At 51.4% G+C, this 27,325-nt stretch overlaps 1 protein-coding gene across 3 annotated transcripts in view; it reads right to left on the bottom strand.

Annotated features, from left to right (window-relative positions):
* STK32B (serine/threonine kinase 32B) overlaps nucleotides 1-27,325 on the bottom strand; it is a 315,037-nt gene that overhangs the window by 16,591 nt on the left and 271,121 nt on the right. For all 3 annotated transcript variants that reach the window (XM_036991086.2, XM_073237856.1, XM_036991081.2), the window contains exons 7-11: nucleotides 14,311-14,414; nucleotides 7,360-7,476; nucleotides 5,149-5,274; nucleotides 1,240-1,371; nucleotides 202-266 (exon numbers count right to left, since the gene is read on the bottom strand). In XM_036991086.2, coding sequence (XP_036846981.2) covers nucleotides 202-266; nucleotides 1,240-1,371; nucleotides 5,149-5,274; nucleotides 7,360-7,476; nucleotides 14,311-14,414 — 544 coding nt within the window. The remainder of the gene's footprint in view (nucleotides 1-201; nucleotides 267-1,239; nucleotides 1,372-5,148; nucleotides 5,275-7,359; nucleotides 7,477-14,310; nucleotides 14,415-27,325) is intronic.

The following is a 27,325-nucleotide window of genomic DNA, read 5'->3' as shown; positions in this document are numbered from 1 at the left end:
AAGACCCTGGGGTCCAGAGAGGGGACATCAGCACCTTGCCCAGACCAAGTGGCAGAGGCAGGGTCAGGACACGGGCCACCTGCCACTTCCCTTCCCACGCCGTGGCTGGCTTCCCTGGGTGGCTGGGGACTGCGATTCTCCCAGGGAGCCTGCCTGTCGCTTGCATGGGCTCTGCCCAGGGGACGCTGGGGGAGGACTCACTTCTCTCTGTTGAATATGATGAACTCCTTGCGCACGGTCTCCAAGCACTGCTGGAGGTGTCCGTTCTGTCAGAGAGCAGAGAGAGGCGACTGTGAACCACACAGCACCATCCAGGCGATGACAAGCGGGTGGCTCTGAATGGACTGTGGGTACTCGGGGCTGGGGACAAACTGGGTGGCTGCAGCAGCCCTGGTTGTGCAGGCGGCTTGCCAAGGGGAGCCTGGCAGAGGGAGATGTTTTTCTCAACTCTAAGCTATTAAGTCCAACTTAAAAGCCATGTTCCAATGGAATGGATTGGAAATCACGAGTTTGGTTTCCTGATCACCCGAATGTTCATTAGGCCTAATGAAGGAGCATGGAGCGGGGGTGGGGATGTTTCAGACCAGCATGCCAAGGTGCTCATTCTCGTCACGAACAGGTGCCAAGGCTGCTGTCTCACAGGTACTCTGTGACACACGCCTTAGAGGCTGCCCGACGGGTGTGCACTGCACGTGTGTGCAGACCCCAGCCCCTCGTGCACCCTCACTGACACACGCTCAGGCCTCTCCAGGCCAGCTTCCCAGGCTCAGCGGGTGCAGAACCTGGGATCCATGCTACGTGAGGTGGCTCCAAGTTTTCATTTCTCTTAAAATCAGCATTAAAAAAATGAGCGTTTAGCATTGAATGTTATATTCATCTCCATATTCACGTGGTTGTAAATGCAATTTGAAATATATTTTTATGTGGGTTGCATTGTGCCCAGTGTTGATGTCACTTGCATTGTTTCTTCCACTCCTGTCCCGAGACCCCTGAGGCTCCTGCACTAGGGGGAGTGTAATGTGGACGATCAGAGCGAGGTGTGCACACTCCCGGGGCCTTGACAGTTCCACGCTGCCAGAGACCACTGGTTGCGTGGAGGCACTGTATCACTGTAAATGAAGGTGTTTGGAAAGGGGGAGGAACAGGCCTCCAACTGGCCACAAAGCGGCTGGGCTCGATTATATTCCCCAGACTCTCAGGTTCCTGTCCTCCTGCCCTCTGCTCCCGAGACAGGCTCACCAGGGGACAGCTGTCCTTTGGGCCGTCTTTGGACCTGTTCTTGGCCAACCTCTTCTTCTTTTTGTGAAGTGGCTTGGATTCGAGAATCATCTCTTCAAGTTCAAATGTAGGATCACAATTCAATCTCCCTTTCTGCAAGGAAGCGCAAAAGAAAACATGGCTTGGCTTTGCGCCGCCCCTCACTGAACTGTTTTCATCCATTCGCTCACTCAGCAAGTGGTGATTTACTACTACTGTGGGACACGTCCGCTGCACTCTTTTTCCTGATGACGAGGACGAGCACATTCTCACTGCCTGCACTGCTCACTCACCCCCGGGGCCAAGCCCTGGTTAACACCCACACGTTTTCTGTCTCCTTTCCTAGGCATGGTCATTGGAGCTGAGTTCGGTTTCCCAATCTGATTTTTTCATTTGTTTTTATCATACTCACATTCTCACATCATTACTATCTTTTCTGTAAATATCATTTTAAGTAATTTAATTTAAAAAATGCCATTCTGGCCCAAATCTGCCCAATTCCCTACCTTGGCTCCCTGCTCCCTCTGCGTCCGGCACCGGCTGACCCTCCGGGGGGCCTTGCTCTGGTCCAGAACCCACCCACTCTGATCAGGAGGAATTCTGCCTCCCTTGACTGCTGGGCTTTGGGCCCGAGATCCCAGGCGGGCCGTTCACCACCCCGAGGCCCAGCCCTGTGTGCCAGTCCCCTGGTGGTTACGTAAACCGCACTGGGGGTGCACAGGGCTCTTCCCCAGCAAGCAGGTGGGATTTGGGACCCAAGTCTTTCCTGGCCTGATTTACCTGCTATTCATCCATTCATTCATTCATTCATTCATTCATTCATTCCAATGCAGGCTCTCCACCCAGACTGTGTGAAGCCAAACCCTGACTTTGTCACTTTCTCACTGAGTAATCATGGGCAAGTTACTTCACCTGAGAATAACTTAGGCAGAGAATACCAACAGGACCCACTTTCCCGTGAAACTTATATGAGATACTGGGCATGGGATTTTCAGACAGTGCCTGGTAGACATTGTGGCCTTCTAGTATCTTCCAGGGCCACCTGATGCTCTGGGGTCTTGCAGGCAGAGGCCAGACAACACTGCAGAGCCTCATCCGCCAACTCTCTCGGGATGGCAGATGCTCTGTAACAGAATGTTACTGACCGCTTACATAGACCTAGCCACCCACCCTGGGGGGGTGACCAGAGAGGCTGCAGTCCCCGTAGGTAAGGAGGTGGAGGGCGGGCTGGGGAAGTGTCTCAGAGAGGCAGTGCTTGAGCTTGCCTCTTACCCAGGAGGTGGTTACTGAGGCCACACCACCCCCAGATGCCAGTCACTGCATTTATGCTGCGTGGGGGACTGCAGGGGACTGCCAGGTGGACAAGGAGAGCGTGGGCTTCCCCAGAAGAGGACGCCGTGTGTGCACAGGTTTGGAGCATGGCCAGAGGGGACAGCGCAGGCATCTGGGTGTGTCAGAAGCAGAGGTCCTCTGCTGGTGTGTTTGTGTGTGTGTATGTGAGTGTGCATGAGCGTGTTCGGGCAGGGCTGGGGAGGAGCAGTAGGTGAAGGCTGGAGGGCAGGTGTCTGCCCCTGACATACAGGGCCACACACTGGCCCTGAGGGCCCCCGGGGCATCTGGCACACAGCCGTGGGGAAGGCTCAGATTTGACAAGGGAAAGAATTACTTGGGCAATCTGCCCCGTGTGGAGGACTGGCCCAGGGTGGCTGGGTTTTGCCTATCTGGCGTGAGCCTGGCAGAAGGGGCCCGCCGAGAACGCTAGTGCTTTTCTGTGGCATTTCCAGAGTGCGTGTTCAGAGGGAAGGCAGCCAGGGGAGTGGAGAACAGACCTGGGTGGGCTTACTAATTAAGATGGCAGCTACACGGTGGCATTACTGGGGGGCTCACTGCGTGCCAGGCCCTGCTCTGTGCCTCGGCGAGGCTCCTGGCACTTACTCTTCTCAAGCTCCACGAGTGGTCTCTCCTTTCACCGCAGTTATGGCTAAGGACCTCAGCTCCCGAGCACACCTGAGATCCCAGAGGTGGAAGCCAATCTCCAAGGCTGTGCCCCAGCAGCCGGAGCCCGTGGGCTCCTTCTGGGACCCAGCCCTGGGTTACTGCTTGTGCCATTGTGTATTTGTTGGTTCCTGTTTGCACAAACCCCTGGTCCAGGGGCTGTGGCCAGGCAGCAGGTGTTCCCAGGGGAGAGCTGGCAATGTGTGGAGGCTGCTGGTGCCTCGTGGGTAGAGCCCAGGGACGCTGCTGAATGGCCTCCAGTGCAGGCCCCCCCCACCCACCCATTGAGAATCGTTGGCTCTAACGCCGGTGGTGGCACAGCTGAGCCCTGCTCTAGTGGGCAGCTTCCCTGACAACCGGCACTGGGCCCTTTACTGGGGATTCACCTCGGGTCACACACATGCCTGCATATTTGGTGCCCCCTGAAGACGGGGGGCAAGGATGGATGCCACTGAAGTCTATGCTTTCCTTATTACTGACTCATTTTCACTTGCCCGTGAAGTGTGGTGGGAAATGGGCCCAGAGGAAGCCGCCCTGCCCTACAGAGGGGGCCACTCCCTCTGCAGCTGACTCCGCTCTCGCCAAGGGCGCCTGTCCACCTGCAGACAACACACACATGCACAGCCCCCTCACACCACTCACAGACAGTGTACCACACCCATCTACGCATGTGCACACTACACCCCCCCCACATACACACAACACACACAACACGCTCCTCGCTCACCACATACTCTCCCACGCTCACCACACACACACACACACACACACACACACACAGAGCTCCGGTTGGCCAGGCAAAGCCCCCGCAGTGTCACGGCAGGGGAAGGGCCCTGACGGAGCAGCCGCCGCTCTGCCCAGCCTGCCCCGCCCCTCGCCCTCACACCCCTTCCTCTCTCACGGCTGTGGGAGGGTGAGTGAGGAGGCGGGGAGCCCTCTGAACCCGAGGCAGCCTTGGGGCGTGGCGGGTCAAGGAAAGCTTCCTCTGGGGGGAGGCCCTAAGGAAAGCTGGGCTAGGCAGGAGGAGGGAGGGGGCCAGGCCTGGAGGACAGCGGGGAGCACCGTGAACGCTGGGCCAGGGCCTGCCCCACAGGGAGTGGGCAGTGGGCTGGGGACCCTGCTGCACTAGACGGCTTGTTGGGGGACGATGTGGAAACGCTAGTGCCTCCCAGGCTTTGCTTTCAGAGGATTGAGTCTAGAGGAAGGTCGGGCTGTGGGGGACCTGCATTCAGAGACATGCTCTGTACTGTCCAGTAAACCTGAGGCCTTGGGTTCTCGGAAAGACCAATTTGGGGAAATACTGTGTCTGCACCAACAGGAGCCCCAGAAGTCTTTAACATGATCCGACATAAAACACCACTCTGGGCGTCTGGGGCTCCCACCTACACCGAGAGGCACCAGCCAGTCTCTTCTGCTTTCTGAACCTGACTGTCCACTTCCGTGCAGACACCAGAGGTGGGGACAGGTGGCACAGAGGCCGACTCCGGACCTGTGGTGAGGCCTCTCTCCTTCACACCACCTCCACCAGGCAGGCAACCGTGCTCCAGCCTTCCCAGATGGACAAGGCGGGCCTGCCTGCGGGTGCACCCTGGACCTGTGCACACAGTGGGGTGACTGTCTCTGGCAGCTGAACCTGTGCACACAGTGAGGGTGATTCAATTAAGAGAAAGGGGGCTTTGAACCCACAAGGACCTGCTACAAAGAGGGAAGCTTCCCAGATGGAAAGTTGGAAATCAGGTCCAAATCCACCCTGAATCTCATTGAAACCTGGACCCTTTGGTGCTCAAGGGCCTGTAGCCAGTAGGGCCTCACTGGCTAGCTTTTGGGGCCTTCCTCAGCACCAAGTCAGGGGACCCCGCAGAAGGGTGAGAGGCCAACGACGGAACCTCCACTCACATTGGGAACAAAGCCGGGCATCAGTGCCTTCTCAGACACTGCGTCCCAGTTCATGTCGGCCAAGTAGGGGGCGCTCTGAATGTCACCGAGGCTGGACAGGCGGCTCTCGGGGTCCTTGGTCAGGAGCTGTGGGCAAAGAGAAAACGTGCTTGCTTGAGCTGCGCACCCCACTGGGGCTAGCAGGGACTCTGAGGGGGCGCTAGGGAAAGTGCACGTGCCTCTGCTCTGTTACTGTCGTGCCCTGTCTTGGCTGCTGTCATTGGACACGTCACCTACGCACATCCCTTTACAGCAGGGGAGGGACTGAGCAGCTTCCGGAAGGTCATCCAGCCAGAGGCTCTAGGGCAGGACTAGATTCCAGCCACCGTGCTCCCCTGGGGGTCCTGTGCCCCATCACACGCTGCCTGTCACTGATGTCTGCAGAGGCTTCCAGTTAAAAATAAACAGAATCAGCCACCTCGTGTTGGGACTCTCAGCTTGGTGATGGGATGGTCAAAATTGTAATAAAATGAATCTCTGAACAGCTATGAGGTGACCTCTGTGGCCTGATGGACTGGCCTCATTTTGTAGCCCAGGGGACAATTTTTAGCTCCTCAATTAGAATTGCTGCTAATAAGGGGTGATATAGTATAAAAAACATCCCTAGAGTATCACCTTGCATCCGGATGGGGCTTCCGCTTTCAGAGACATTCTGGCTCATGTAATGCAAAGAGCACTTGGGCTAAAACGCAGGACGGGGCCTCAGTGGGGGGCTGGCCAGTCGCTGGCGGGTGGCCTGGGGAGCTGCTGAGGGCTCTGTGCTTGTTCCTCATCCGAAAGCAGCAAGAATATGGTAATTTGTCCACTTCCACCTCATGGTGGGATGAGACCCAAAGGGGATGGATGGCTAAGGACCTGCACACACTGAAGGAGGGTGTGTCACCCAGGTGCCAACAGGGGGGAGCCGCCCTGCATTTGTTCCCACCCGTCACTGCAGAAATCTGCAGAAATCTCCTAGCTCTGCCCAGCCAGTGGTAGAGGTCACACCTAGCCCAGCGAGTGGTAGGGGTCACACCTAGCGAGGGACACCTGGCAGTCCTGGCTCTCAGCATGGTGGCTGCTCTCTAGGGCCCGCCCCCAAATGGCAGGTGCAGATTTAAACAGAGACACCACCTCACTGGGGGCTGATGCACCGGGGGTGGGAGGTGGAGGCACTGGCATGCGCATAGGGCTTCTGGGGGATTGCGGTCAGCAGTTGGGGTTAAGGACCACTGACTTCTCAGGACCAGGTGGCGAATGTCTACTGATGTCATGTGACTGATGGGAACTTCAACACATCACTTACAGCCACATAGGGAGTCGGGCCTGGCACCTGGAGGTCGGGAGCTTGGCTTCCAATCTTGCCCGTGCTCTGCCAGCCGTGGTACTGACTCACTTCACTTTCTTGAGCCTCAGTTTTCTCATCTCTAACATGGGGGCAATGACAGTCCTCTGCTCACAGGGCTTGTGGGGACTAAGAGCCACCATGTGAGGGACACCTGGCAGGGCCCAGGACACAACAGGCCCTCAATCAGAGCTGCTGTGGGCATCACTGCACTCTCAGTAAGAATGGCCCGGTGCCAACCGAGCAAGGCTTGACCCTGTGTGTCGCGGGGGTTCCTAGTGAGCATAGCTGGATGCCAGCCTCCCACGGGGGGCACCACAGCCTGTCTGTGCCAAACTCCAGTGGGTATCAGAACCACCCAGAGAGATTCTCAAAACACAAAACATGGGGCTGCACCTCTAGAACTTCTGATTCCAAAGGTCTGGGGTGGAACCTGAGAATCTACATTTCCACAGGCTCCCAGCTGATGCTGTTGCTGGTCGAAGGGTGAACTTTGAGAACCACCGCTTTATCCTAAGAGCAATGCTTCCCAGAAAAAATCAGGAGATACCCAATTTCTTGAAGCTCAGTAAGTGAAAAGACCATTTAGAGCAAACATTTTGAAAAGGCCTATGCATCAATCATTTGCTTATTAGGAGCTTGTGGCGGAGTGAGTGGAGCCTGGGGCCTCGCCGCTACCCGTGTGACTCCAGGCCCCGCTCTGCCGTCAGGGGGCCTGTGAGCTTGTGTGCGAGGTGGGCAGACAGCCTCAGATGCGCGGCAGAGGCCGGCCTTCCCAACCACTTCCCGCTGAGCCTCCGGCGCCCTCACCCGCGTCCCGCACGACACCCGCCAGCTCCCAGGCTTACCTTCTTCAGCAGGGCCACCATACCCTTGCCCCACGTGGAGGAGTAGTGGACGCGCTCCGCCCTGAACATGCTGAGGATCTCCTCGACGGGCGTGGCTGAGTGGATCTCATAGGGCCTCTGCAGGCAAGGAAAACAGGAGGTGTCAGTGAGCTGGCGGGAAGACGCCTGCCTGGGTTAGAACAGTGTGATTACCGGGGAGTGGACTCTTCACCGCAGAGCAAGTGGACTTTCTGCTGGGGGCTCCTCAGAGCGGGGATCCTACAGGTTCACCTCTGGGCTCTCAGGGCCCCGAACAGTGTCTGCCGTCCAGCAGGGACGACAAGGATGATGAATCAGTCCATCCACAAGCACAGACTGAAGGCAGTGCCAGCCCAGGAGCTATGGGGTCCTGAGCCCTGGTGCGGGGGCTACAACTCCCTGGAACAAAGGTACACCTTTATCTTCCCCAAAGAGGGGTCCCCTGGGGAAGCCGTCTGCCCACGGGGTGTGCCCACTTCCTGACTGGCTGCCTCCTCCCTCTTCTGTTCACTGAGTCGGGACTCCCCCTTCTGCCCCATAACAGGCAGAGCAAAAGCAAACCTGTGGGCTCCCTGGAAAGACCAATTCACTGACCCTCATTTTAAGATAGTTCTTCAAACACTTTCTTTTTAATTTAAGGAGCAAGGCTCCAGAAATGAGCGTTCTGAATCCCCCCCCACCCCCACCCCACCGAGCTGGCACCCGCTCTCGCATTTGCAGGACCGCTTTGCACTTCACCAGTGACAACAACTTCCATCCTCAGGCTGGTGAGAGCGAGCATTAACTGGGAGCATTGTTCGGTGACTCACAGGGGCCTCCTGAGTTCGCTGCTGTGAATACGCAGACCAGAGGCCCCACGCCCGAGAGCCGGGAAGTGGGCACCAAGGGCAAAGCCCAGGCAGCGGGAGCCCAGGGCTTGCCCCCACCACTACTGTCACGGCTGAACTGTAGCCCCCAAGTGCATATGTTGAGGTCCTAACCCCCAGGACCTCAGAATATGACATTGTTTGGAGAGGTTTTTACAGAGTAATCAAGGAAGCCCCGATCCAGCATGACTGGAGTCCTTATAAACAGGGGAACCTTATAAAAAGTAGGAACTAGGACACAGAGAAGGACAAGCACAATGTGAAGACTGTGTGACCAAACAGAGAAGGCTACCATCTGTGAGCCAGGGGGAGCCTTCCCTCACAGACCTCAGAAGGATCTGACCTGGCTGACACCACCTTAATCTCGGACTTCCAGCTTCCAGACTAAGGGAAGAAGCTTCTGTTGAAGCCACCCGGCCTGTGGTGCACAGCCGCCTGAACAAATGAGTATAACTACCCTCACTGTCCACATGCAGAGCTTTGATTCAAGGTGTTCCTGTGCCATGCTAACACCCCCTGTAGACTGGGGCCCCGGGGTGAGTGGGACAGACCGGTCCCTACCTGACTGAGGTTGCCAAGGGAGCCGGGCAGCAAGGGACTATGGGTGTGGGATGCATGCTGGGGAGGGATGCTGGGCACATACGACAGGTGGAAGGGTGCTGCCTTAGATCAAGGGCACCACCTGGAGAGAGGCCGGGGCTGAGACTTCAGTTTCTGGACTGTTTAGGAAGGCTCCTTCTTATCTTTCGGCTTCTCAAACCATTCCTCCCACCTGTCACGGCTTTACTCTGGAAACCTATCTGCCACAGGAGGGACCTGGGGAGATGGTGAGGTCTCAACTCCTCATTTTAAAGGTAGGGAAACAGGCAGGGAGAGGAAAGGCGGCTTTCCCAATGTCCCACAGAGACCAGATTCTCCCTGGCTGCTCCTTCCCTAGTGCTGCCAGAGCCCATGATCTGAGCACCCAGCTGGAGAACCAGCCGGCAAAGATGGGAAGACTTTTCTTACCACTGACACTTCATTCCCAAGTTCCTTTTCATCATTCACTCATTCTGCTTTGCCATCAGACCTCTAAATGAGCCACTATTTCCCTGTAACTCTCTCCATTTCTGGAGGGAACCAGACCAATAAAACTAACAACAATGATCAAGAGAACTATATGAAGCCATGAGGCCAATACAACAGTTAAATACATTTAGAAACAAGTTGGAACCCCGTGCCTAGAATAAGCTCTGCAGCTTTGGGCTCCAGGCTCAGCCCTCATCTGTTTGGGCAGCTGTGGAGAAATCCAGGTCCTTCTGCAAGAATATTGGCAAATACGAAGATCCATATTCCATCTGCTTGTGGGAAAGAATTCTATTGACACTTAGTTCTCACTCACTGGCCTTAGGATGTGTTGACTCAGAAAATCCAGGGGTATTTATAAGGTGAGGTAATGACATGGGCTGCTGGCACGGGTGATTTTAACAGCAGGGCACTGGATGTACCCATTCTGGAGGGCAGATGTGTCTCTGTTCCAGGAAACTCAGTTTACACAAAATGGCAATTTACCAGGAAATGGAACAAAGAAGAAAAGAATGCCGTAGACCTGTTATTTTAACTGCTGGGCCTTGGAGACGATCTAATCCAATGTTTTTGCACCCAAATCTTCTACTCAAAATCCCCCCTTCCCCCTACACCCCAACAGAATAGATGCAAGTGAATAACACTGCCTCCGGCTAGTGCGCCTCCAAACCTTAGAGAGACATTTCCCCTCTGCAACTGCTGAATCACCTCGGCAGGGATCTACAGGTCCAGGGAACACAGCCTGGAAATGATGAACAATCCTAGGTCTTTCCCTCCCTTTATGGAGAAAACCTAAAGGGGGTGGATCACAAAGTCCGTTCCCTACCAGGTTTCTCACTCCTGGCACAGCACTCTCTCCGTCTGCTTTACAAAGCGCCAAGAAGGCGGTGTTCGACCTCACCTCTCTCCTTCTCTGGGTTTGCACAGCAGCACCTTCCTCCTTTCTGCGGTGGAGGCTGCCCACCCAGTGGGTGTGCCCCTAGGGGTTCTCACTTCTGCGCGCTGGCCTCCAGGGGAAGCTCCACACACCCTCCCTCTATTACTCATTGGCCTCTCTGCACTCCCAAACTTCTCTGTGACCCACCCCAACTAGAAGTACTGCCTGGGGTCAGAGGCAGCAGGTAACCCCAGATCAGGGAGGTGGCTGGGGTGAGCAGAGAGGGCAGAAGTCCTCATGGCTCCATAGTTTGGGCTCCCAAGGCTGCACTCTAAATCAAAGGCCACTCTGTGCAATGCGTTGACAGCCTAGTGTTAGGATCTCACTCAGGCCTCTTGATTACTCTATGATGGTGGTTCTCAGTGGGGACAGTGTGACCCTAGGGAACATTTGACAGTGTTTGGAGACATTCTGGTTGTCATAACTGGGTGTGGGAGGTTTCTGCTGGCACGTAGATGCTGCAAAACATCCTAAATTGTACAGGACAATCCCCCTCCACTCTGCCACCCACACGAAAATTACCCGGCCCCAAATGTCCAGTGCTTAAGTTGAAGAAACATGCACTTTGGACCTGCACCTACTGTTCCCCACATTCGATAGATATGAAACAGGCTCACCCCAGATCATCTAGCAGAGCCAGGAAGGGAGCCCAGAAATACATGATTCCAAAGAATACTGTTGCTTAACCACCATGCTGTCACCTCTATGGACGGCACCACCCTGCCCACAGGATAAAGCCAGGTATCTCCAGCTGACCTCAGGGTCATTTGCAGACTGCGCCCTGACTGTCCTTGTGGCTGCTGGGCAGTCTAAAATGCTTGCCGTGTCAGCCTCAGCTGCCCTCCCCCATCAGCGCCCACACTGTTGTCTCCAGCAGTTCATATGTGAGCCACCTTGCATGTCTCCTCCCTTAGATAGTCTTCCAGGCTCCTCCAAGAACAGGTCATCAGCATTTTATCTGCATCAAAATGTCTCAGACTCAGTCATCACCATGTGCACAGGTATCTAACAACCAGCATGCCTCCTGCATGCAGACACTGCATGCACTCTGCCCACATTTTCTCACATAGTCCCCGCAGAGACCCTGCAGGTTGGCCTCCTAAACCCCATTTTATGAAAGAGGCAGCCGGGGCTCAGATGAGGTCAGCGACTAAGCATGGACGCCTACCCAGTGTGGATGGCTACACAGGCCTCTGCTCACGGGCCCTGGGCCTTCCCACTAATGGTCAGCAGCCAGGAGAACCCCAGCCCCACTCGGCCCCAGTGCTGAGAAGTGCTAAGTTGGGAAGGATGCAGGCCTGGCAGCAGGACCCCTGGGGAGGGCTCACAATGAGAAGGTGAAGGTTGGTGACATGAACCAAATGCCAGTCATTAATTTATCAGTGCCGGAACTGGGTAATTCACATCATCGGAGTCATTTAATTCTCAAAGCAACCCTGTTGGATAGATAATATTACTATTTTTTTTTTTCAGTTAGCAGATGAGGATTCTGAGCACTTGGTCTGTTTATGGGCCTTGCTTAAGATCACAGAAGGGGCACCTCATAGAGCCAGGATTTGAACATGTGCTTTCCTGTAAGATCTTTCCTCTGATATGAGGGGGCAGCTTTCAGGTGAGTGAGGGGACACCGTCCCTCCATTAGAGGGGTCGAAAATGCAGCAGGCTCTCTCTAGAGGTAGGGCGCTCCCTGATGCTGAAGGCAACTGGTGAACAGGTGGGTGGCCATCTGTCTGGGATGCTGTCGGGGAGACTGGTTAGTGGGAAGGGGACGATGACTGGGCTGAAACCCCTGCATCCTGTGGGTGGGAACGCCTTCTCACATCTCTCCCCATGGTGTTCTTTCCAGGGAGTGTGGTCCCAGCGCCAGGGTGACCAGGGTAAACGTGCTCTGAAAGGGACTTTTCCTCTCACTCAGCAGGCCTATGTGGATGAGACTGAGATTCCAGTTTGGGCTGAGATCCTACCCATACCCCCAGGGCAGGCTCCCCAATCCAGCCAGGCTCATGGGATCTTCTGCACTGGGAGTTCAAGCCCACTAAGGACTTTCCCTTCCTCTGCTCTCCCTGCAGAGCATTTGGGGAGAGATGGATGTTCTTTGGGCTAGGCCTGGAGCCTCCCTGAGTCCCTGGCCAACAAACTGTACTAATACTATCAGTTCCCCACCCTTCATATCTCTTTCCAACTTTAAGATCCTTGAATACATCCTGGAAAATTCCCATTATGACTCTCATCTTTTGGAGGTAAGAGGCTCCCTGGATCCTGACTGCCTAAAGGAACAGACGCATGGTCACTGCTCAGGGACGTGATGGAGGAATTTGGGGGAGGAAGGGTAACTTCTAAATGTACATACTCCATGGATAAATATGAATGTTTTTCCACACAGCTTTTTCACTAAATGTGATTGTCTCCAGAATGAAAAACAGAGAATAAATTATTTGATTAAACCCATTGTGCTTCAGGTCAAAGACTAAGCCAGGCCGAGATATTTGTTAGAAAGATTCACACTAGCATGTAACAGATGTTCTTCCATATGATCACTCTGTCCCCATGCCAAGGGCCCTGAGCCAACATTTGCCTCTCTGCCTGCCATTGCACGTAGCATTTGGACGTTTGAGCAGAAAACTCGGATGAATTAAAAATGAAACAGTTTATTTTTGAAACAGCAGAAACCACTCCATCCTTGGGGTTTTTTGCCAAGTGATCATCTTTGACTGTTTTGACCCGTGAGGAAGGGCAGAGGATGTGCTGTGTGCTTCCACCGCCCAGCCATGCTTAGGGTCACTGCTGCGTAGGTTGTTTGTATGACTGATTACGTACAATAACCCGCGTCTGGCGGATGCTTGTGTCCTCTGGCTCGTACAATACCAGGGGCCCTCATATTCTTCCCCTGGTCATGTTTATCAACAGAACCGGCGGACGGCAGAGGAGCCAACCAAGAGTAAGTAAACCTGCAGGAGATGCGTATTTTTTTCATTCTGTTCCTGAGAAAAGTAATGAGTTCATATATGCTCTTTTGCATTATAAAAACACCATGTACAGTAATTACATTTTTGAGGAATTCAGAAGTTATTGCGATCAACAGTAGACAACAGTTACTTAAACTACAGGGTGAAAAATAATAATACTCGTTTTCACTTGCGTAGCTTTGACAGCTGACAAACTGCTCTCATGGCCATTCATTTGTTCACTGATACCCATTACTACACGCACGGGGGTGGGGGGGAGAACCCTGCCCTCAGGGGCGCTCTGTCTCCTGGCCTGTATGCACATGTATACAAAGGACTGTACAACAATTAAAACTGCAGGCCAATGGGCTCTGTGCTGAGCGCTGAGCTATAGGGGGAGGAACACGCAGACCCAGTGACCTGCTACAGAGGCACAGGGGACTTCCGCTCAGGAAATAGGCCACAAGTCATGATCTCCACTGAACGGAGCCATCATTTTCAAACAATACTTGTGCAAAGAAAACATGCCTTAAAATTAGTTTGTCATAATTCTTTCTGCTAAAATAAAAATACCCCTGATTAGTTATGAAATAGCTCCATTTGCTATCTTCAGCTATTACATTTACATGAAATAAAAACAAAAGCACATACTGAACACCCCATTTTTATAGGGCACTGAGCTATTTGAGGAAAGTACGGAACAGAAAAAGAGGGAAAAGAGCATGGTCCTTACATTTAAGGCTTCAAATCGAGCTGGACAATCAGGCACGGACACGTCATGTTGTGGGTTCACAGGACAGCATTTGAAATCTCGAGGCCAAGGTGCTTCAGGTGTCTGAGCTGCTGGCCTTTGCACAAGCCCTTCCCCGTGAGCAGGGTGGAGGAGGGCGGCTGGGCCAGCAGCTCACCCATGATTCTTCCAAAGCTCGGGGTCCTTAGAGCTGGCACCCAGGCCATCAGGGCTGACCCCGGGGCCTCCGGCCCTTCATACCATGCTCCTCTCCAGCACCACGGGGCCTTCCCAGCTGCATGGCCAGCTGGCTCCAGCCAAGCCTGGTTGGATCTGAGCACCCCCCCACCCCCAGGGCCCCTGTGTTCACCACACTGGTGCACGTCTTACCCAGCCCCGCAGCAGCTCGTAGGCCGTGACGCCCAAGGACCACCAGTCAACGGGGTACGAATACCCAGGGCCTCCATCCACATACCCCTGGAACACTTCTGGGGCTGCCGAAGACAGGACAAAGAGAATGTCACTGCACGTCACAGTTTACACTCACCAGCCCTTAGCCAGGGCACAAGGGGACAGGAACCCAGCCTTTCTAATGGCAAAGCCAGTACTCCATCCACTGTGCCGTGGGGTTCCTGCTGTGTGTAAGCCAGGAGCCGGCTGGAGACCAAGTTGCTGGCACCCCAGGAAACACTGTGTGACACCTGGGGGCAGATACAGGTGGGAGGCTCCAAGCGCGCCGCCTCTGCTAGCGGAGAGCCGGAGCAAGCCCCCGGTGGGGGGCGGACTGCAGAGCGTGGGGCATGCCCAGCATGGGGACGGGTGGGCAAGGTCTGAGTCGGACGAAGGAGCTGAGTCCCCAAGGGGCTGAGAACCTTGACAAATGTCACTCTGCTTGGGCACCAGCACTGGGTCAGGGGTCCTGCAAACCAGGAGCGATGAGAGCCCTCTGCCTCTGCGGCCTATCTCAGGACAATGTCACCTCAGCGCCGGCGGGTCTAATAAGACATACCCAGAACAGGGAAACCCACAGAGACAGAGGGAGCTGGGGGTTGCCAGGGGCTGGGGGAGGGGAAGACAGGGGGCAGTTGTGTAATGGGTGTCCTTCGGCCTGAAGAAGATGTTCTGGAACTAGAAGAGGTGCTTACATGACATTGTGAATGTGCTAAATGCCACAGAATCGGTCCTTTAAAATGGTTAATTTTGTGTTACGTGAATTTCACCTCCATTGAAAAAAGTGCAGATGGAACCCAAGTGTGTTGGACGCTTATTCTTTAGGACACTGGGCCTCAGGGTACTGGGGGCCCCCTGCCCTGCTCTCTCTGAGGGGCTGGCTGGCGGGTTACTCTCATGGCCTCAGTCCCAGTTGCTAGGCCAGGATGGTATCTAGGGCCCCATTGCTCATATTCTTCCAGGAGAATTATGGGAAATGTTGGTCATTTCTAGCAAAGTAATTTACAGACAGAATTCCATTTTGCAGTCATCACAGTGGCCACGATCTGGGCCTTGGAGCCACGCCATGTGGTGGCTGAAGACGCCGGACTCAGTGTTCAGACTGGCTCTTGGTTGGTGTGGACCCTGGAAGGGCCAGGTGAGGCAGGACAAGGAACCAGGGGACACTCGGGTCTGGGCTCATGGGTTGGCAGCTGGACACTTGAATCTGACCAGTGGCCAAACTCCAGCTGCCCTCTAGCGACATTCTGTTACCCCACATTTTATAGGGTTCCTGAGGGTTCTCCTTTCCTCTTCACAACAGCTGGGGTCATGTTATTATTTGACCCGTTTTACAGGTGAGGTTCAGAGAGGGGTAGTGGTGTGAAGGAAGTCACACAGCTGAGAAAGTCACACCAAGCTGAGGGGTGCCTGCTGCACAGGCTGAATCCCTGTGTGAAATGAGGTTCATTTGTATCAACACATGGTCAGTCTACACTGGGGGAAGGTGTGATGGGGAGTTTGGGAAGATGTTCCCTGGGGTTATTGGAGCCTCACGAAGGAGCCAACAGGCATGCTGGGAAGTGGGAAGCAGGTCAGCGTGGCTGAGGCTGAGGTTAACAAAATCCTTCTCTTTGCCTCAGTTTTGTAAAATGTGCTCGCTTGCTGCCTGGCCGGCTCGTAGTGAATGCTCTAGAAATCTTAGGCATGCTTCCAGTGACAGAACTGTCATTCAAGCCTCCCCTCTGTGTCATGCTGAGCCTCCCCGTCCACCCAGCCACCCAGAAGCCCTGCGACCTCATGAGTGATCTATCTCCAAAGCCGAGGTTTTGCATTTTTAGTCATCTTTTTGTCTGCTGCTTCAGGTACATGGTAGATCAGCCTGACTCCAAAGGTGGTGATCTTATCTGTTCATTAAGCATTTGGTGAGCAAAGATTTGATTTCCTAGCAGGCACTGGCCCTAGGCTATGCGATTCTGCATCCTGCCTGGATCCCACTGTGAGCCTGAAACTTAGCTCCAACCTGGAGGGACTTCCTTCCCTGCCTCTCAGTCTGTGCTCCTGTCCCTCTGTGCTGAGGGTCCTGGGAGGAAAGGGGCCACATGGCACGGTCCACGCATTTCCAGGAGCTGGATAGCCCAGCCCATGTGCTCAGACAGTGCAGGAGGCCACCCGTGGGTGCAGGGACGGCTGTGTGTGCAAGGTGTTCCCCATAAATCCTTGTCATGCTGGGTAGCCCCAAGCCCATTCAGAGCAGCAGCTGACTGACTTATGTCCTGACTGTCATGACCAATCGAGTGATAAATGTCTGCAGACATGACTGCATTCCCAGAGGTGCTGACATTCCCTCTGCCCCTGCACACTTGGGGCTGATGACAGAATATAAACATGCTTGCATAATCCATATGCCACCAAAATGGCCACTTCTGTGGCTTCAGGTCATAGTGTTTAGAAGTGAGAGCACGGTTCAGGTTTAAAGCTGGAAGGACAGATACACAGCTCACCTGTTACCGCCCTTCCACATGTGGGTGAGTGAATAACAGCAACCAGTTTTCCAGGGGGTGTATCAGAGGGATCTTGTCCCACGACCCTCTTAGGCCTCCCGCCCAGCCAGTGAGACATGTGCTGCCATGATCTCCGTTTCTTTAGATGACGAAGTGGAGGCATGAGGGGAGGTAGTGGGTTGAATAGTGTCTCCCCCAAAGACATATCCGAGTACTAGCCTCCAGTATCTGTGAGCAGGACTTCATTTGGAATTAGGGTCTTTGCAGATGTAATTAACCGTCTCAAGATGAAGTCTCAAGGCAAAATTTAGGGTCCACCCTAAATCCACTTACTGATGTCTTCATAAGAGAAAGGAGAGGGAGAATTGAGACACAGAGGAGGCCGTGGGAGGAGGCAGAGACTGGAGTGATGCGGCCGCAAGCCAAGGAATCTGCGGAGCCTCCAGAGGCTGGCAGAGGCAGGAAGGGTCCTCCCCGAGAGCTTCCCGAGGGGGCAGCGCCCTGCGACCCCGGGATTGAGAAGTGAGAAGACGAATTTGCATTGTTTCAAGCCACCACGTTTGTGGTACGTGGTTGTGCAGCCCTAGGACATTAGTAAGGGGAGCTAGTAACTTGCCCCAGGCCATCCAGCTGTGCAGCAGAGCTGGGGTTACCGCCTCTCTGGGTTTTCTGACTCTAGAGTTCTTTATTGGGGTGACTTCCAGGTGTGACCAAGTTCCTTGGACATGAGTCCTGATGCACCTTTACACTTTCCTTCCTCCCTTCCTTCCCAGGGCCATCGCTCAGCCAAGTACACAAGAGGCACTTAATAAATGCATGTCAACGGGCTCTTTCTCTCCTGACACCCTAGAGAGGGTCCAGCCCCTTCCTCGTCTGCCTCGGGAGCAGAGACAGCTCTCGGGCCTTGGAGTGTCAGCATGGCAGAGGTGAGGGGTCCCTGGGAAACACCCTGTCCTTGTCGCCTCCACGTTATAACTGGCCACTGAGCTTGAAGAGGCGTGGCTTGCCTCCGCGACCCACTCACCAACTCTGGGGCCAAGTCTGGGCTGCTGGTCCTGACTCCCAGGCTCAGGGAGTTCCGGCTATTGTACCAGTTAAATCCGGCTGTCAGTGTCAGATAATGCCACCTCAGCGTTCTCACTCCCACACGCCTCCTCTGCAGTGACACTTGGCTCTCATTCAGATCTGCAGTGGTTTCCCCACCAGCCCTCTGGCCTCCAGAATCTCGTCCTCCAGTCTGTCCTTCTTGCTTTGATGGAGGCCTTTCTGAAGTAAGGCTCAGACCTTAGCAATACCCTGCTTAAAGATCTTCCTATCACCTGACTGTTTACAATCTGTGTTTCCAGGAATGTCACCAGCTCCATGGAGGGTAATAGGCTTCAGAGGAGGAAGGAGTCTGAGGTCAAATGATGAGGTTCAACCCTGTTGTTTTCTGCAGGACTTCTCAGAGCCTTTAATAATATGCCAATGGGCTTTACTGACTCTTAAAGGGGCCTGACTCAATAGCAAGCATGGCTTGGAAATCCATTTGACTTAAACCTGGAATCTTTTACATTTTAGTGGGACAGTGCAAGGTACTAGAGTCAGAAAACCATGTGGCCTCAAGGATGAGTCTAAATTCTGCGGTCTGGCACTCAAGCACTTCAGTGTCTGCCTGGAGATCTTCCAAGCTGGGTTGTGCCCCTGGCCTTGCCCACAGACACCCCGGGCTTGAGGGCTCCTGCTGCGTGCTGTTCCTAGAGCACCCCATTTGTCTGCCTGGCTCTCTCTCCTGACTCACCACGCTGCCTCACAAGAGGTGTAGCTCCAGAATCACCTTCTCCAGGAGGTTCCTATACACCAGATGTGCCGCAGTGTTTTTCCACACAGCATGTATCTCTGTGATTATTATTTCCTTACTATTCCTGTCCCTCCAGATTAGATAAAGCCTCCTTTTTTCCTCACCTCCCCCTGGCCTTTCCTGATCACCTTTCCACCTCCTGCTGTGTTTTTGCTTATTGGTCTGCCTTCCATTAGACTCTGAGCTCTCTGAGGGCAGGGGCTGCCATGTTCTCGCTGATGCCCCGTACTTTCTCTGGTGTGAAGGAGACATGTGGGAATGGTTTGTTGACTGACTAAATAAATGGTCATAATAAAAACAGCAAACACTTAGATAGCCCTTGCTATATGCCAAGCACTGTTTCAAGCTTTTGACGCACTGCTAATAAAAGTAGATAATCTTTATGCAGCATCTACCATGTACCAACAAGCCTTGTTTTAAGAGTTTAGCAAGTACAAACTCACTTAATGTCCACAACATGGGACTGGAGCTGCTGCTGAGCCTGGCTGAGGAAGGAACAGGGATGCTCTGGGCCAGTGCTGTCACGGCTAGGACTGAGGGTTCCCTGGAGCACAGCGATGACAGCACCCTGAAGGGGACGCCCTTCCTCCCGAGAATAGCAAATGACAAACCAAGCAGCTAACCAGAGTTGGCTGTGGCCCATCTACAAAGGATGTCCAGCAGCCAAGGTCGGGGTACCCCTGCTTAGATCATGGGTGAATGCGATTCCGCAAGACCTCCCAGAGAAACCCAACTGAACCTTCATGCCATGTCCTGGTCGGGGGAGGAGCCAACTTTGAATGTATCTTCAGTCACTGGAAATGCCAACTATACCATTATCATCATGCACAGATCAGTCATGTAGAACTTTCCAGGGGACGAAGATGCCTTCACGCATCAGCCCTGCATCCTCAAACATCCAATCACAGATGGAGAAGCTGAGGCACTGAGAGGCGAGGAGGCATGTTGAGGGCCACGGAGGATGTGAGCGAAGAGCCCGGACTGGGCTGCCATGCTTATGACCTTCAGCGCAGCGCCCATTACAGCTGTGCCTTTAATATTCAGAGCAGTGGTTTTATTTGCAACACCAAGAGCTGCAATATTAACGTGACCATTAACTGAGCATCTGCCACGTGCCAGATGTTCTTCAAGGTTTTTTTTTTTTTGCTACACAAGAGATGTTTATTAATGTTCTGTTTTATTTACAGTTTCAACATAGCAGACCAAGGTGAATCACCACTTGGCAGAAAGCACACCCTTCTACCATTTGTAACACATCAGTTTCTGCTAACACATTGTAAAAGCTAGTAGTATGGTACGTTAGGGATCATCTCAAAATTTCCAAGCTAATTCTTTCTTTGCTCCTAATACCTAATCCCCCCTCCTCCTCCCAGCCCCTGGCCTAATCATCAGGAGACAAAAGGAAAAGAAAAAAAGGGGTAGGGACTCTAGTCATAAGAAAATGTCAAGAATTGCATTTTAGTAATGAAGCTGCATTTGTCCTTTTGCCCTATTTTAAAGTAACAACCCTCTTTACCATCCCACAGGTACCCAACACAGAACAATAATGTACTGCAAAATTTAGAATACAGACTATAAAAAATTAGCGATTTTTACCAATTAAGGTTTTTTACACATATTATTTACTCCTCAGGAAACCTAACACTTACAGAATATGTATTTACAGTTTCATGTGCATTATCTCGTTTTATCCTCAGAAGGCCCTGGGAGGTGAGTATGTGCTATTCTCATCTCCATTCTAGGAAGGCAAGGCTCGGAGGGGTTAAGTGACATTCCTAGGCAACACAGTGACCAAACTCAGAGCCTTATCTGAACCCAGACCTCCTCACCCTCCAGGGTCATCCAGACTGATGACAAGGACTTTGCTCTGTCTCCTTCAAAGCCCATACATTTTCCACAAAATTACACCATCTGTATGTATATGCTGAAAATAAACATAATATAAAATATACATAATACATGCTTTGTATGTTTTATATTCCAAAATCTCTACGTGGTCATCGTGTTAAATCTGCAAATTCCACTGGAATCAGAACCAAGAGTATTTGTGAAGATCCAGGAACTCTACATTTGAAGAAATTAGGGTTTCAATATAACCCTAAATTTAAAATAAGTGACTCACCATTAACACGCTCATTAATAAAAATGATTTAAAATCCTAGGGAAATTGGCTCTTGAATCCCGTTCCTGGACATTGGCTGTCTCTTCCCTGCCACATGTCCTGCATTTTTCGTACTGCCAAGTGCCTGGATACATGTAAGCCCACAATACATGGGCAGACATCAAACAGCCCAGTGGGGTGGAAAAATCAGTCTCACCTCCTGCTAAGCAGTTAAGCAATTCTTCCAGAGCAGGTTTTAAATGGAGAGTGAGTCTTGATTCCAAAGGACATCACATAATTGGCCTTCCAAAAAAGCAAAAAACATGGGTTGTCAACTGAAAGAGCTCTCCCTTCTCCCTCTTGGAAATGTAAATATGCATTTGGTAGGACTGGCCACCCTACGCTAAGCACACAGAGTTTACTTCCTCATTAGACTAAAAATATGAAAAAAATACAATAACCTCCTAAGTCATAACTATTACCTGCTGTTGCAGCTCAATGGATATTGCTGGAGGTTTTGAAGGCTGCAGTGAAGCGATATGCTATTCAGTGTCTAGCCTATGGGCTGAGGGTTGCCACAATGATCTGTTTCTGCAGGTAATTGCTCTCTTCTTGACTGGGAACATGGAATTACTGCATTTTGGCCTAGGGGGGCCCTTCAAGGTAATTTCCTCCCTCCCCTACATTTCACAGATGAGGAAGCCTATTGGCAGAGTTCAGACTTCCAGACCAGCTGGGGACACCAGTAGCATTAGTAGCATCAGAAAACTCATTTCATCAAAGTATATAAGACACAGCTCATGTGTCAACCATTAGGACGTCACTTGCCTGCATGAGACGAGGAAGAGGAGCAGAAGTGTGACTTGCTCATGAGCAAATACAGGAGGTCTGATGAGGTGCAGAAAAATGATGCACCAGTGCCAGGAAACTACTTTTTGTTAAATGTATCAGATTGAACTGGTAGGTTGAAAAAAGACCTCTGGATGTTTCCCTGCAGAATGAGGTTCTAACTGAGAGCACAGGGTTAGAGTCAGAGCATTTTAAATAGTTAGTATGTGAGTCTGGGGATGAGCATCTAAACAGCATGGTGCTGATGGAAATTCACTTACATACTGCTACTCTCTCTAAGAACTCCAGGAGTCCCTGTTTATCCACCAAAGGGTGCATTTTATTGCATGGACCATAAAACCGTGCCTGGCACAGAGAAAGTGCTCAGTAGGACTCTGTGGAATGAATGAATGGATGAGTGAGTGGATGGCAGGATCTTGGGAAAGACATTGGGCACTGGAGCCTCACTGGCCTGGGTCTGAATGTTGGCTCTGTCACTTTCTCTGGGACAGGGGGCTGCTAAACTTTACTAGCCTGTACTATTTCAACAAAGGAATAAAAGCCCCAGCACGGCAGCTCCATAACCACCCTTGTCTGCTCACTGCAGCCTCCCGGGGAGGGGAGCGCATACTTAGTGAGCACCGGCAAGCCACCAGCCCCACGATCCCCCAGGGCACCCACAGTCCCCAAGCTGACTCAGCTCCCATAACAAGGGAGGATTCACCAGGGTCTGTTTCCCCAACTAAACTGTGAGCTCTACAAGGCAAGGGAATGCCAGATTCAGCTCTGGCTTTGCAGTGCTAAGCATATTCCAAATAATTAATCATCTACATAATAACAATAACAACAAAACCAAAAATAATATCAGCTACCAGTTTTGTGTACCTGCTATTTGTCAGGCATAATGTGAAGTACCTTCCACAGCCATTAAATTCCATAGTCATTAAAGCCTCACAGACAACCTACTGAGGCAGATGGCATAATCTTTAATCCTGTTTCTCAGATGAGGAACCTGTCAGGTCCTGTGGTTTGGCCAACACTTCTTGAGCGTTCACCACTGCATGGAGCATGTCATGTGCATTTAGTCAGCTAATGAGATTCACCCAAGTTCATCCAGCCATTAAGTGGAAGACACATCCATTGCCCCATGCTGAAGCCCACATTTCACCTGAACCCATTTCTAGCAAGTTCGTTACCCACTTCCTGCTTCTTCAAGGCCACATATGAGGCTCGATCCCATGAGTCTGATCATGACCTTCGACAGCACCACACTAAACTTTCCACTGGTTGCCAGTCCCTGACCACAGTATTCAAGACTCATGCTTCGGCCCGCCTCACCTCTCCCTCCCCATCTCCTCTTGTTCTACAAGCTATAATGAAATGGAGCCACTAGGGTCTCCCAACAGAGCCTGCGGGCTCACTCCTCTGTGCCTCTCTGCCTGCTGCCTCTGCCTGTGGTGGCCTCCCCTTACCCCTTACCCGACAGGCAAACGCTGAGCACACCCTCAGGGTCTCCCTCAGATTGCCCCACTCTCCAGGAGTCCATCTTGACAATGACCTGCTCACACCGAAGCCTACGTATCTGCCTGCTCTATTAGATGGTGAGCCCCTGGGGCCTGGGAGAACTTTACTCACGTCTGAGCCCCAGTGCCTGGCTCAGAGCCTGCCCCTCCTAAACGTTGGCTCAGTCAATGTTTGCTGAATGAGTGCTCGGCTCTTCATTTCATCTCGGATGAATACGTTTCAAGCTCAGGGTGGCTGCTGGAACGTTTGACTTCATTTCAGAGAGATTTTTTTTTCTCCTATTGCGAATTCCATCTGCTCTTTAATTAATGAAAATTCAGTTCTATGCAAATTTTTCTTCCAGGATCATTCTTCGTGAACAACCTTTGGGAACTTATTCATCAGCTTGTTGCCTGAATCATGTTTGGAACGTTCTGGGAACTTGTTATGGGGCTTTTGAACTGAACAGCTCAAGTGAATAAAACAAAAAAAACCCTGCCACTTGACAGCAGGAATTACAGCCCTAGGAACTGCAGGATTTGACCATATTGAGAGAGCTCCCCTTCCCCTCATCTTCCCCACTAGACTCCCCCTGCTTGGTACTGTCAACCCCTCCACAGTCTGAAAAATATAGCCATTTGGGAAATCACTTATGCTATCTAAATCCCATAAAAACCTCTCCTGTGCATTTGCTCACTAATTCAGGACGGAAGCTCCTCTAATTAGATGGATACCAGAAGCGCAGAATCCTACATAAAACTGGAACAACTTTTTTCTTTTCTGAAAAATACAGCTTTATGATATATGAACCCTGTCAAAAAGGCAGTCTGATGTAGTGGCAAAAGCATGGACTTTGGATCCAAATATATGTGGCTCCTGCCCTTGCCAGCTGTGTGACTCTGGGCATGTTAATTAACCTCTCTGGGCCTCTGGTGCCTCATATATAAAGAGAAGAGAGAGAGAAACTTCACACTGATTTTCTGTGGACTAACTTAGTAGGGTCATGGTTCATGTTGGCTTTCTTCTCCCTTTTGAAGGTAGGGCCACATGGAGAGTGGCCAGCTGGGTCACCTCTGGTCTGCCTTCTCAGAGGCTGAGGACAGGACATCAGTTGGTAGCTGGGGAGTGAAGCCGTGGCAGGCTCAGGTGGAGTCTCTGAAGAGGCACCCGGAAAGTGCCAAGTGTGGTGGCAAAGCAGGGCAGAACAGCTGGGGTTGGTACAATCCTGTGGTCCACGATCTGCATTCCTAGAGATCAATTTGCTTTTTGAAAACAGCCTCGAGGAAGTCAGAATGAATTCACAGGATTATGGCGGCCACTCTGTGGGAGATCCTTCTCTTTATGTCATTGCTCTCTTCCGCACTCCCTCTGGAGAGGACACACCTTTAGCCTCTCCCTGCTCCTTCCTGCAGGGCGTTCTTTCTGGGCCTCAGATGTGGTGCTCTTATTTCCTGCATCCTCCCTGGAGGGTCCTGTCTCCACTGGGGCTTTGCTGCACCTCGGTGCTGGTGACTCTCAATCCACAGACGCAGTCCCCATCACTTTCCAGGTGCCAGGAGAGCTTGGCTATTTCAATATTACCATAGACACCTCCAGTTCAAACTTGTCACTCCCACTGCCCCACATATTTGCTGTGCTTGCTGTGTTCCCTATACAGGGGACTGTAATCCACTCAGATGCACCATCCAGAAGCCTGGGAGGCAGCTTAACACCTCCTTCACTCCCATTCTCCTGCCATTTGATCTCACATGAATCTTAAGTCAGTGACCTCCTTGGACAGACTTATCCCAGCTCTGCATCCTTCTGGAAAGGGATTTCAGAAAGATCAGCAGCAGGGAAAGCCTTAGTGGTTAAGTATTCAGCATCCCATGGGGACTGAGAGTGAACACACTCACTCATGTGTGTACCTCCTGGGGTCACACTGACCTGCATCTGACTCTCACCACCCTTGTCAACTTGGGCAAGTCCCCAATCTCAGCCCATGTCCTTGACTTTAAGATGGGGATAAAAATTGTGCCTACTTTGTGTTTGTGAGAGTAAATAAGGCTGTGGATGGAAAATATGTAGTTCAATGTCTGGCACATAGTAAATACTAAAAAGTACTTTTACCACTATTGCTAAACTTAATTTTTAAAATTTATTTGTTAAGTTACAGAGAATGACAAAAGATTCTGGGGAGGTGGTGACAGTTTTCAAATCTCCACAAATCATACACTGACAGAGCATATAAACAGCCAATCTAAAAATCATGGCAATATTTACTAGAAAAACTAAGTTGTCCCTGCAAACCCCCAAATGTAAGTGAGTGAGACAAATGAGCAGCAGTGATAAGACCCTCACAGTAGTGATTTCAGTGCAGAGGGAAACATGTGGAAGAAACAAGGTGGCATATGCTGTACTGGATGACAGAGAACTCCAGGACAGCCAGCAGGTGTTCACTGGAGGCACAGCCGCCCAATGTGAGGTCAGCGACTGAAACCAGGGGGGCTTGTCCAGTCCAGTATCAGGTGAGTGACAGGGTCCTTGGTAAGTTCTGCAGGAGCTGGACAATCAGGGACATACAATCTCTTTAATCAATCCAGCCAGAGCTGCTTTCTCAAAAGGAGCCCCAAGGAAAAACTGTTGGGAGTGTAATTAAAACCTAGCAGGACAGGGACCTTACAGAAAAGGAGAAGATCTAGGTAATCCTGGGCAAGTGTAGCCAAGCCAGAAATGTCCAGATAGCAAGCTGCCTTAGCTCTGAGTTTCTCTTGCACAAAACCAGCAGGAGACACAAAGTCTGTGAAGTTAGGAAAGCAACCCTGGAACCGCACCATCTTTCAGAAGTTCAGGGAAACTAATTTCACATAAAAAAAAGCAACAGGAAACTATCAAAGTCAAAACCCATGCAAAGTTATCATAAGAGAAAGGACAACAAAGAGCAGAATAATACTTTACATTGAAAGTACACCAGAAAGATGTGCCCCCTAAAAACCAGGTAAAAAATGTAACCTGTATTTCCAAATCATAAAGTTAAGAGACGATGTGGTGGGTTGTTTCAGTCAAAGTTCCCCAGTGATTCAGGCCTTCTGGTAGCCGTGCCCCTTGCAGTCCCTTCCCACGTGGGCTCTGGTCTTGGTCATGTGACTTGTTTTGGTCATTTGGACATCAGGAAATGTGAAGCAAGGAGAGTTTCATAAGCATACGGGAATTGGGTTCTCCTTTTTGAAATTACCACCATCATGTGACAAGCTCACTCTAGTCCCCTTGGTGATGAAGGACCAGATATTGAGAGGCCCATCAATTCAGCTCTCCTGGATGAGTCCAGCCCCTAGCTGAGCTGCCAGCTGAATGAGAGAGCCCAGCCAAAACTAGCAGAAGAACCACTCTGTCCAATGGCAGAACTGGGAGAAATAATATATTGCTATTGTTCTAAGCCACTAAGTTTTGTTTCATTACACAGGACTTAACAACCAATATGGAAATTAACAATTAGTAACTAATCATGACATTAAAGAAATTGCACAAGACATGAAAGAACAACAAATTAGGTTAAAGAAATCCTCATAAATCAGGAAAGAACTAAGAAGAAAATTAGAAAAAAAGGGAAAATTATTTCAGAAATACTCTACTGAAAGCACATAAAGCAAACACAACAGATAATCTTTAAAAGAAAGAGAACAAGAAAAATGAGAAAAATTTTAAACAAATGAAGGAAGAGATAGGAAAGATCTGAAAATGACAAATATTGAAGACTGATAAAGAAGGTCCAACATTCAGATAATAGGCATCCTTAAAAAACTAAAGCAAGGGAACAGATTGTTTCCTAAAAATGATACTTCCATCAAAAGTCCTAAAGAAAATCAACTTGAAACTACACATTGGAAGTGTGCTTTGTACTTAAGAACACTGACACAAAGTGACCAACACTACAGTTATATTCTGGCAACACAACTGGACTTCCATGAAAAAGAAAACATGTTTGGTTTGTTTTTCCCTAAGCCTGATGCAAGGTTTTCTGGATGGGGAGGAGTTCTCTAGGAAACACAGGAGAAGATCTTCTTGGCCAGGGAGAGAGCTTGGGTAAAAGCCAAAGGTGTAAGAGAGTATGGCTTATACGGGGATGGTTGGGGCCTGCTGTCAGGGCAGAAGGTGGGTGAGGGAGGGGTGGGAAGGAAGAAGGGGAGGAACTCAGAGACCTCAGGCACTGGGCATATCACA

Source organism: Manis javanica, chromosome 5, assembly GCF_040802235.1.
Source record: "Manis javanica isolate MJ-LG chromosome 5, MJ_LKY, whole genome shotgun sequence".
In the NCBI taxonomy this organism is placed as follows: Eukaryota; Metazoa; Chordata; class Mammalia; order Pholidota; family Manidae; genus Manis; species Manis javanica.
The sequence above is the reverse complement of the archived record's forward strand: the minus strand, read 5'-3'. Positions and strand labels throughout refer to the sequence as shown.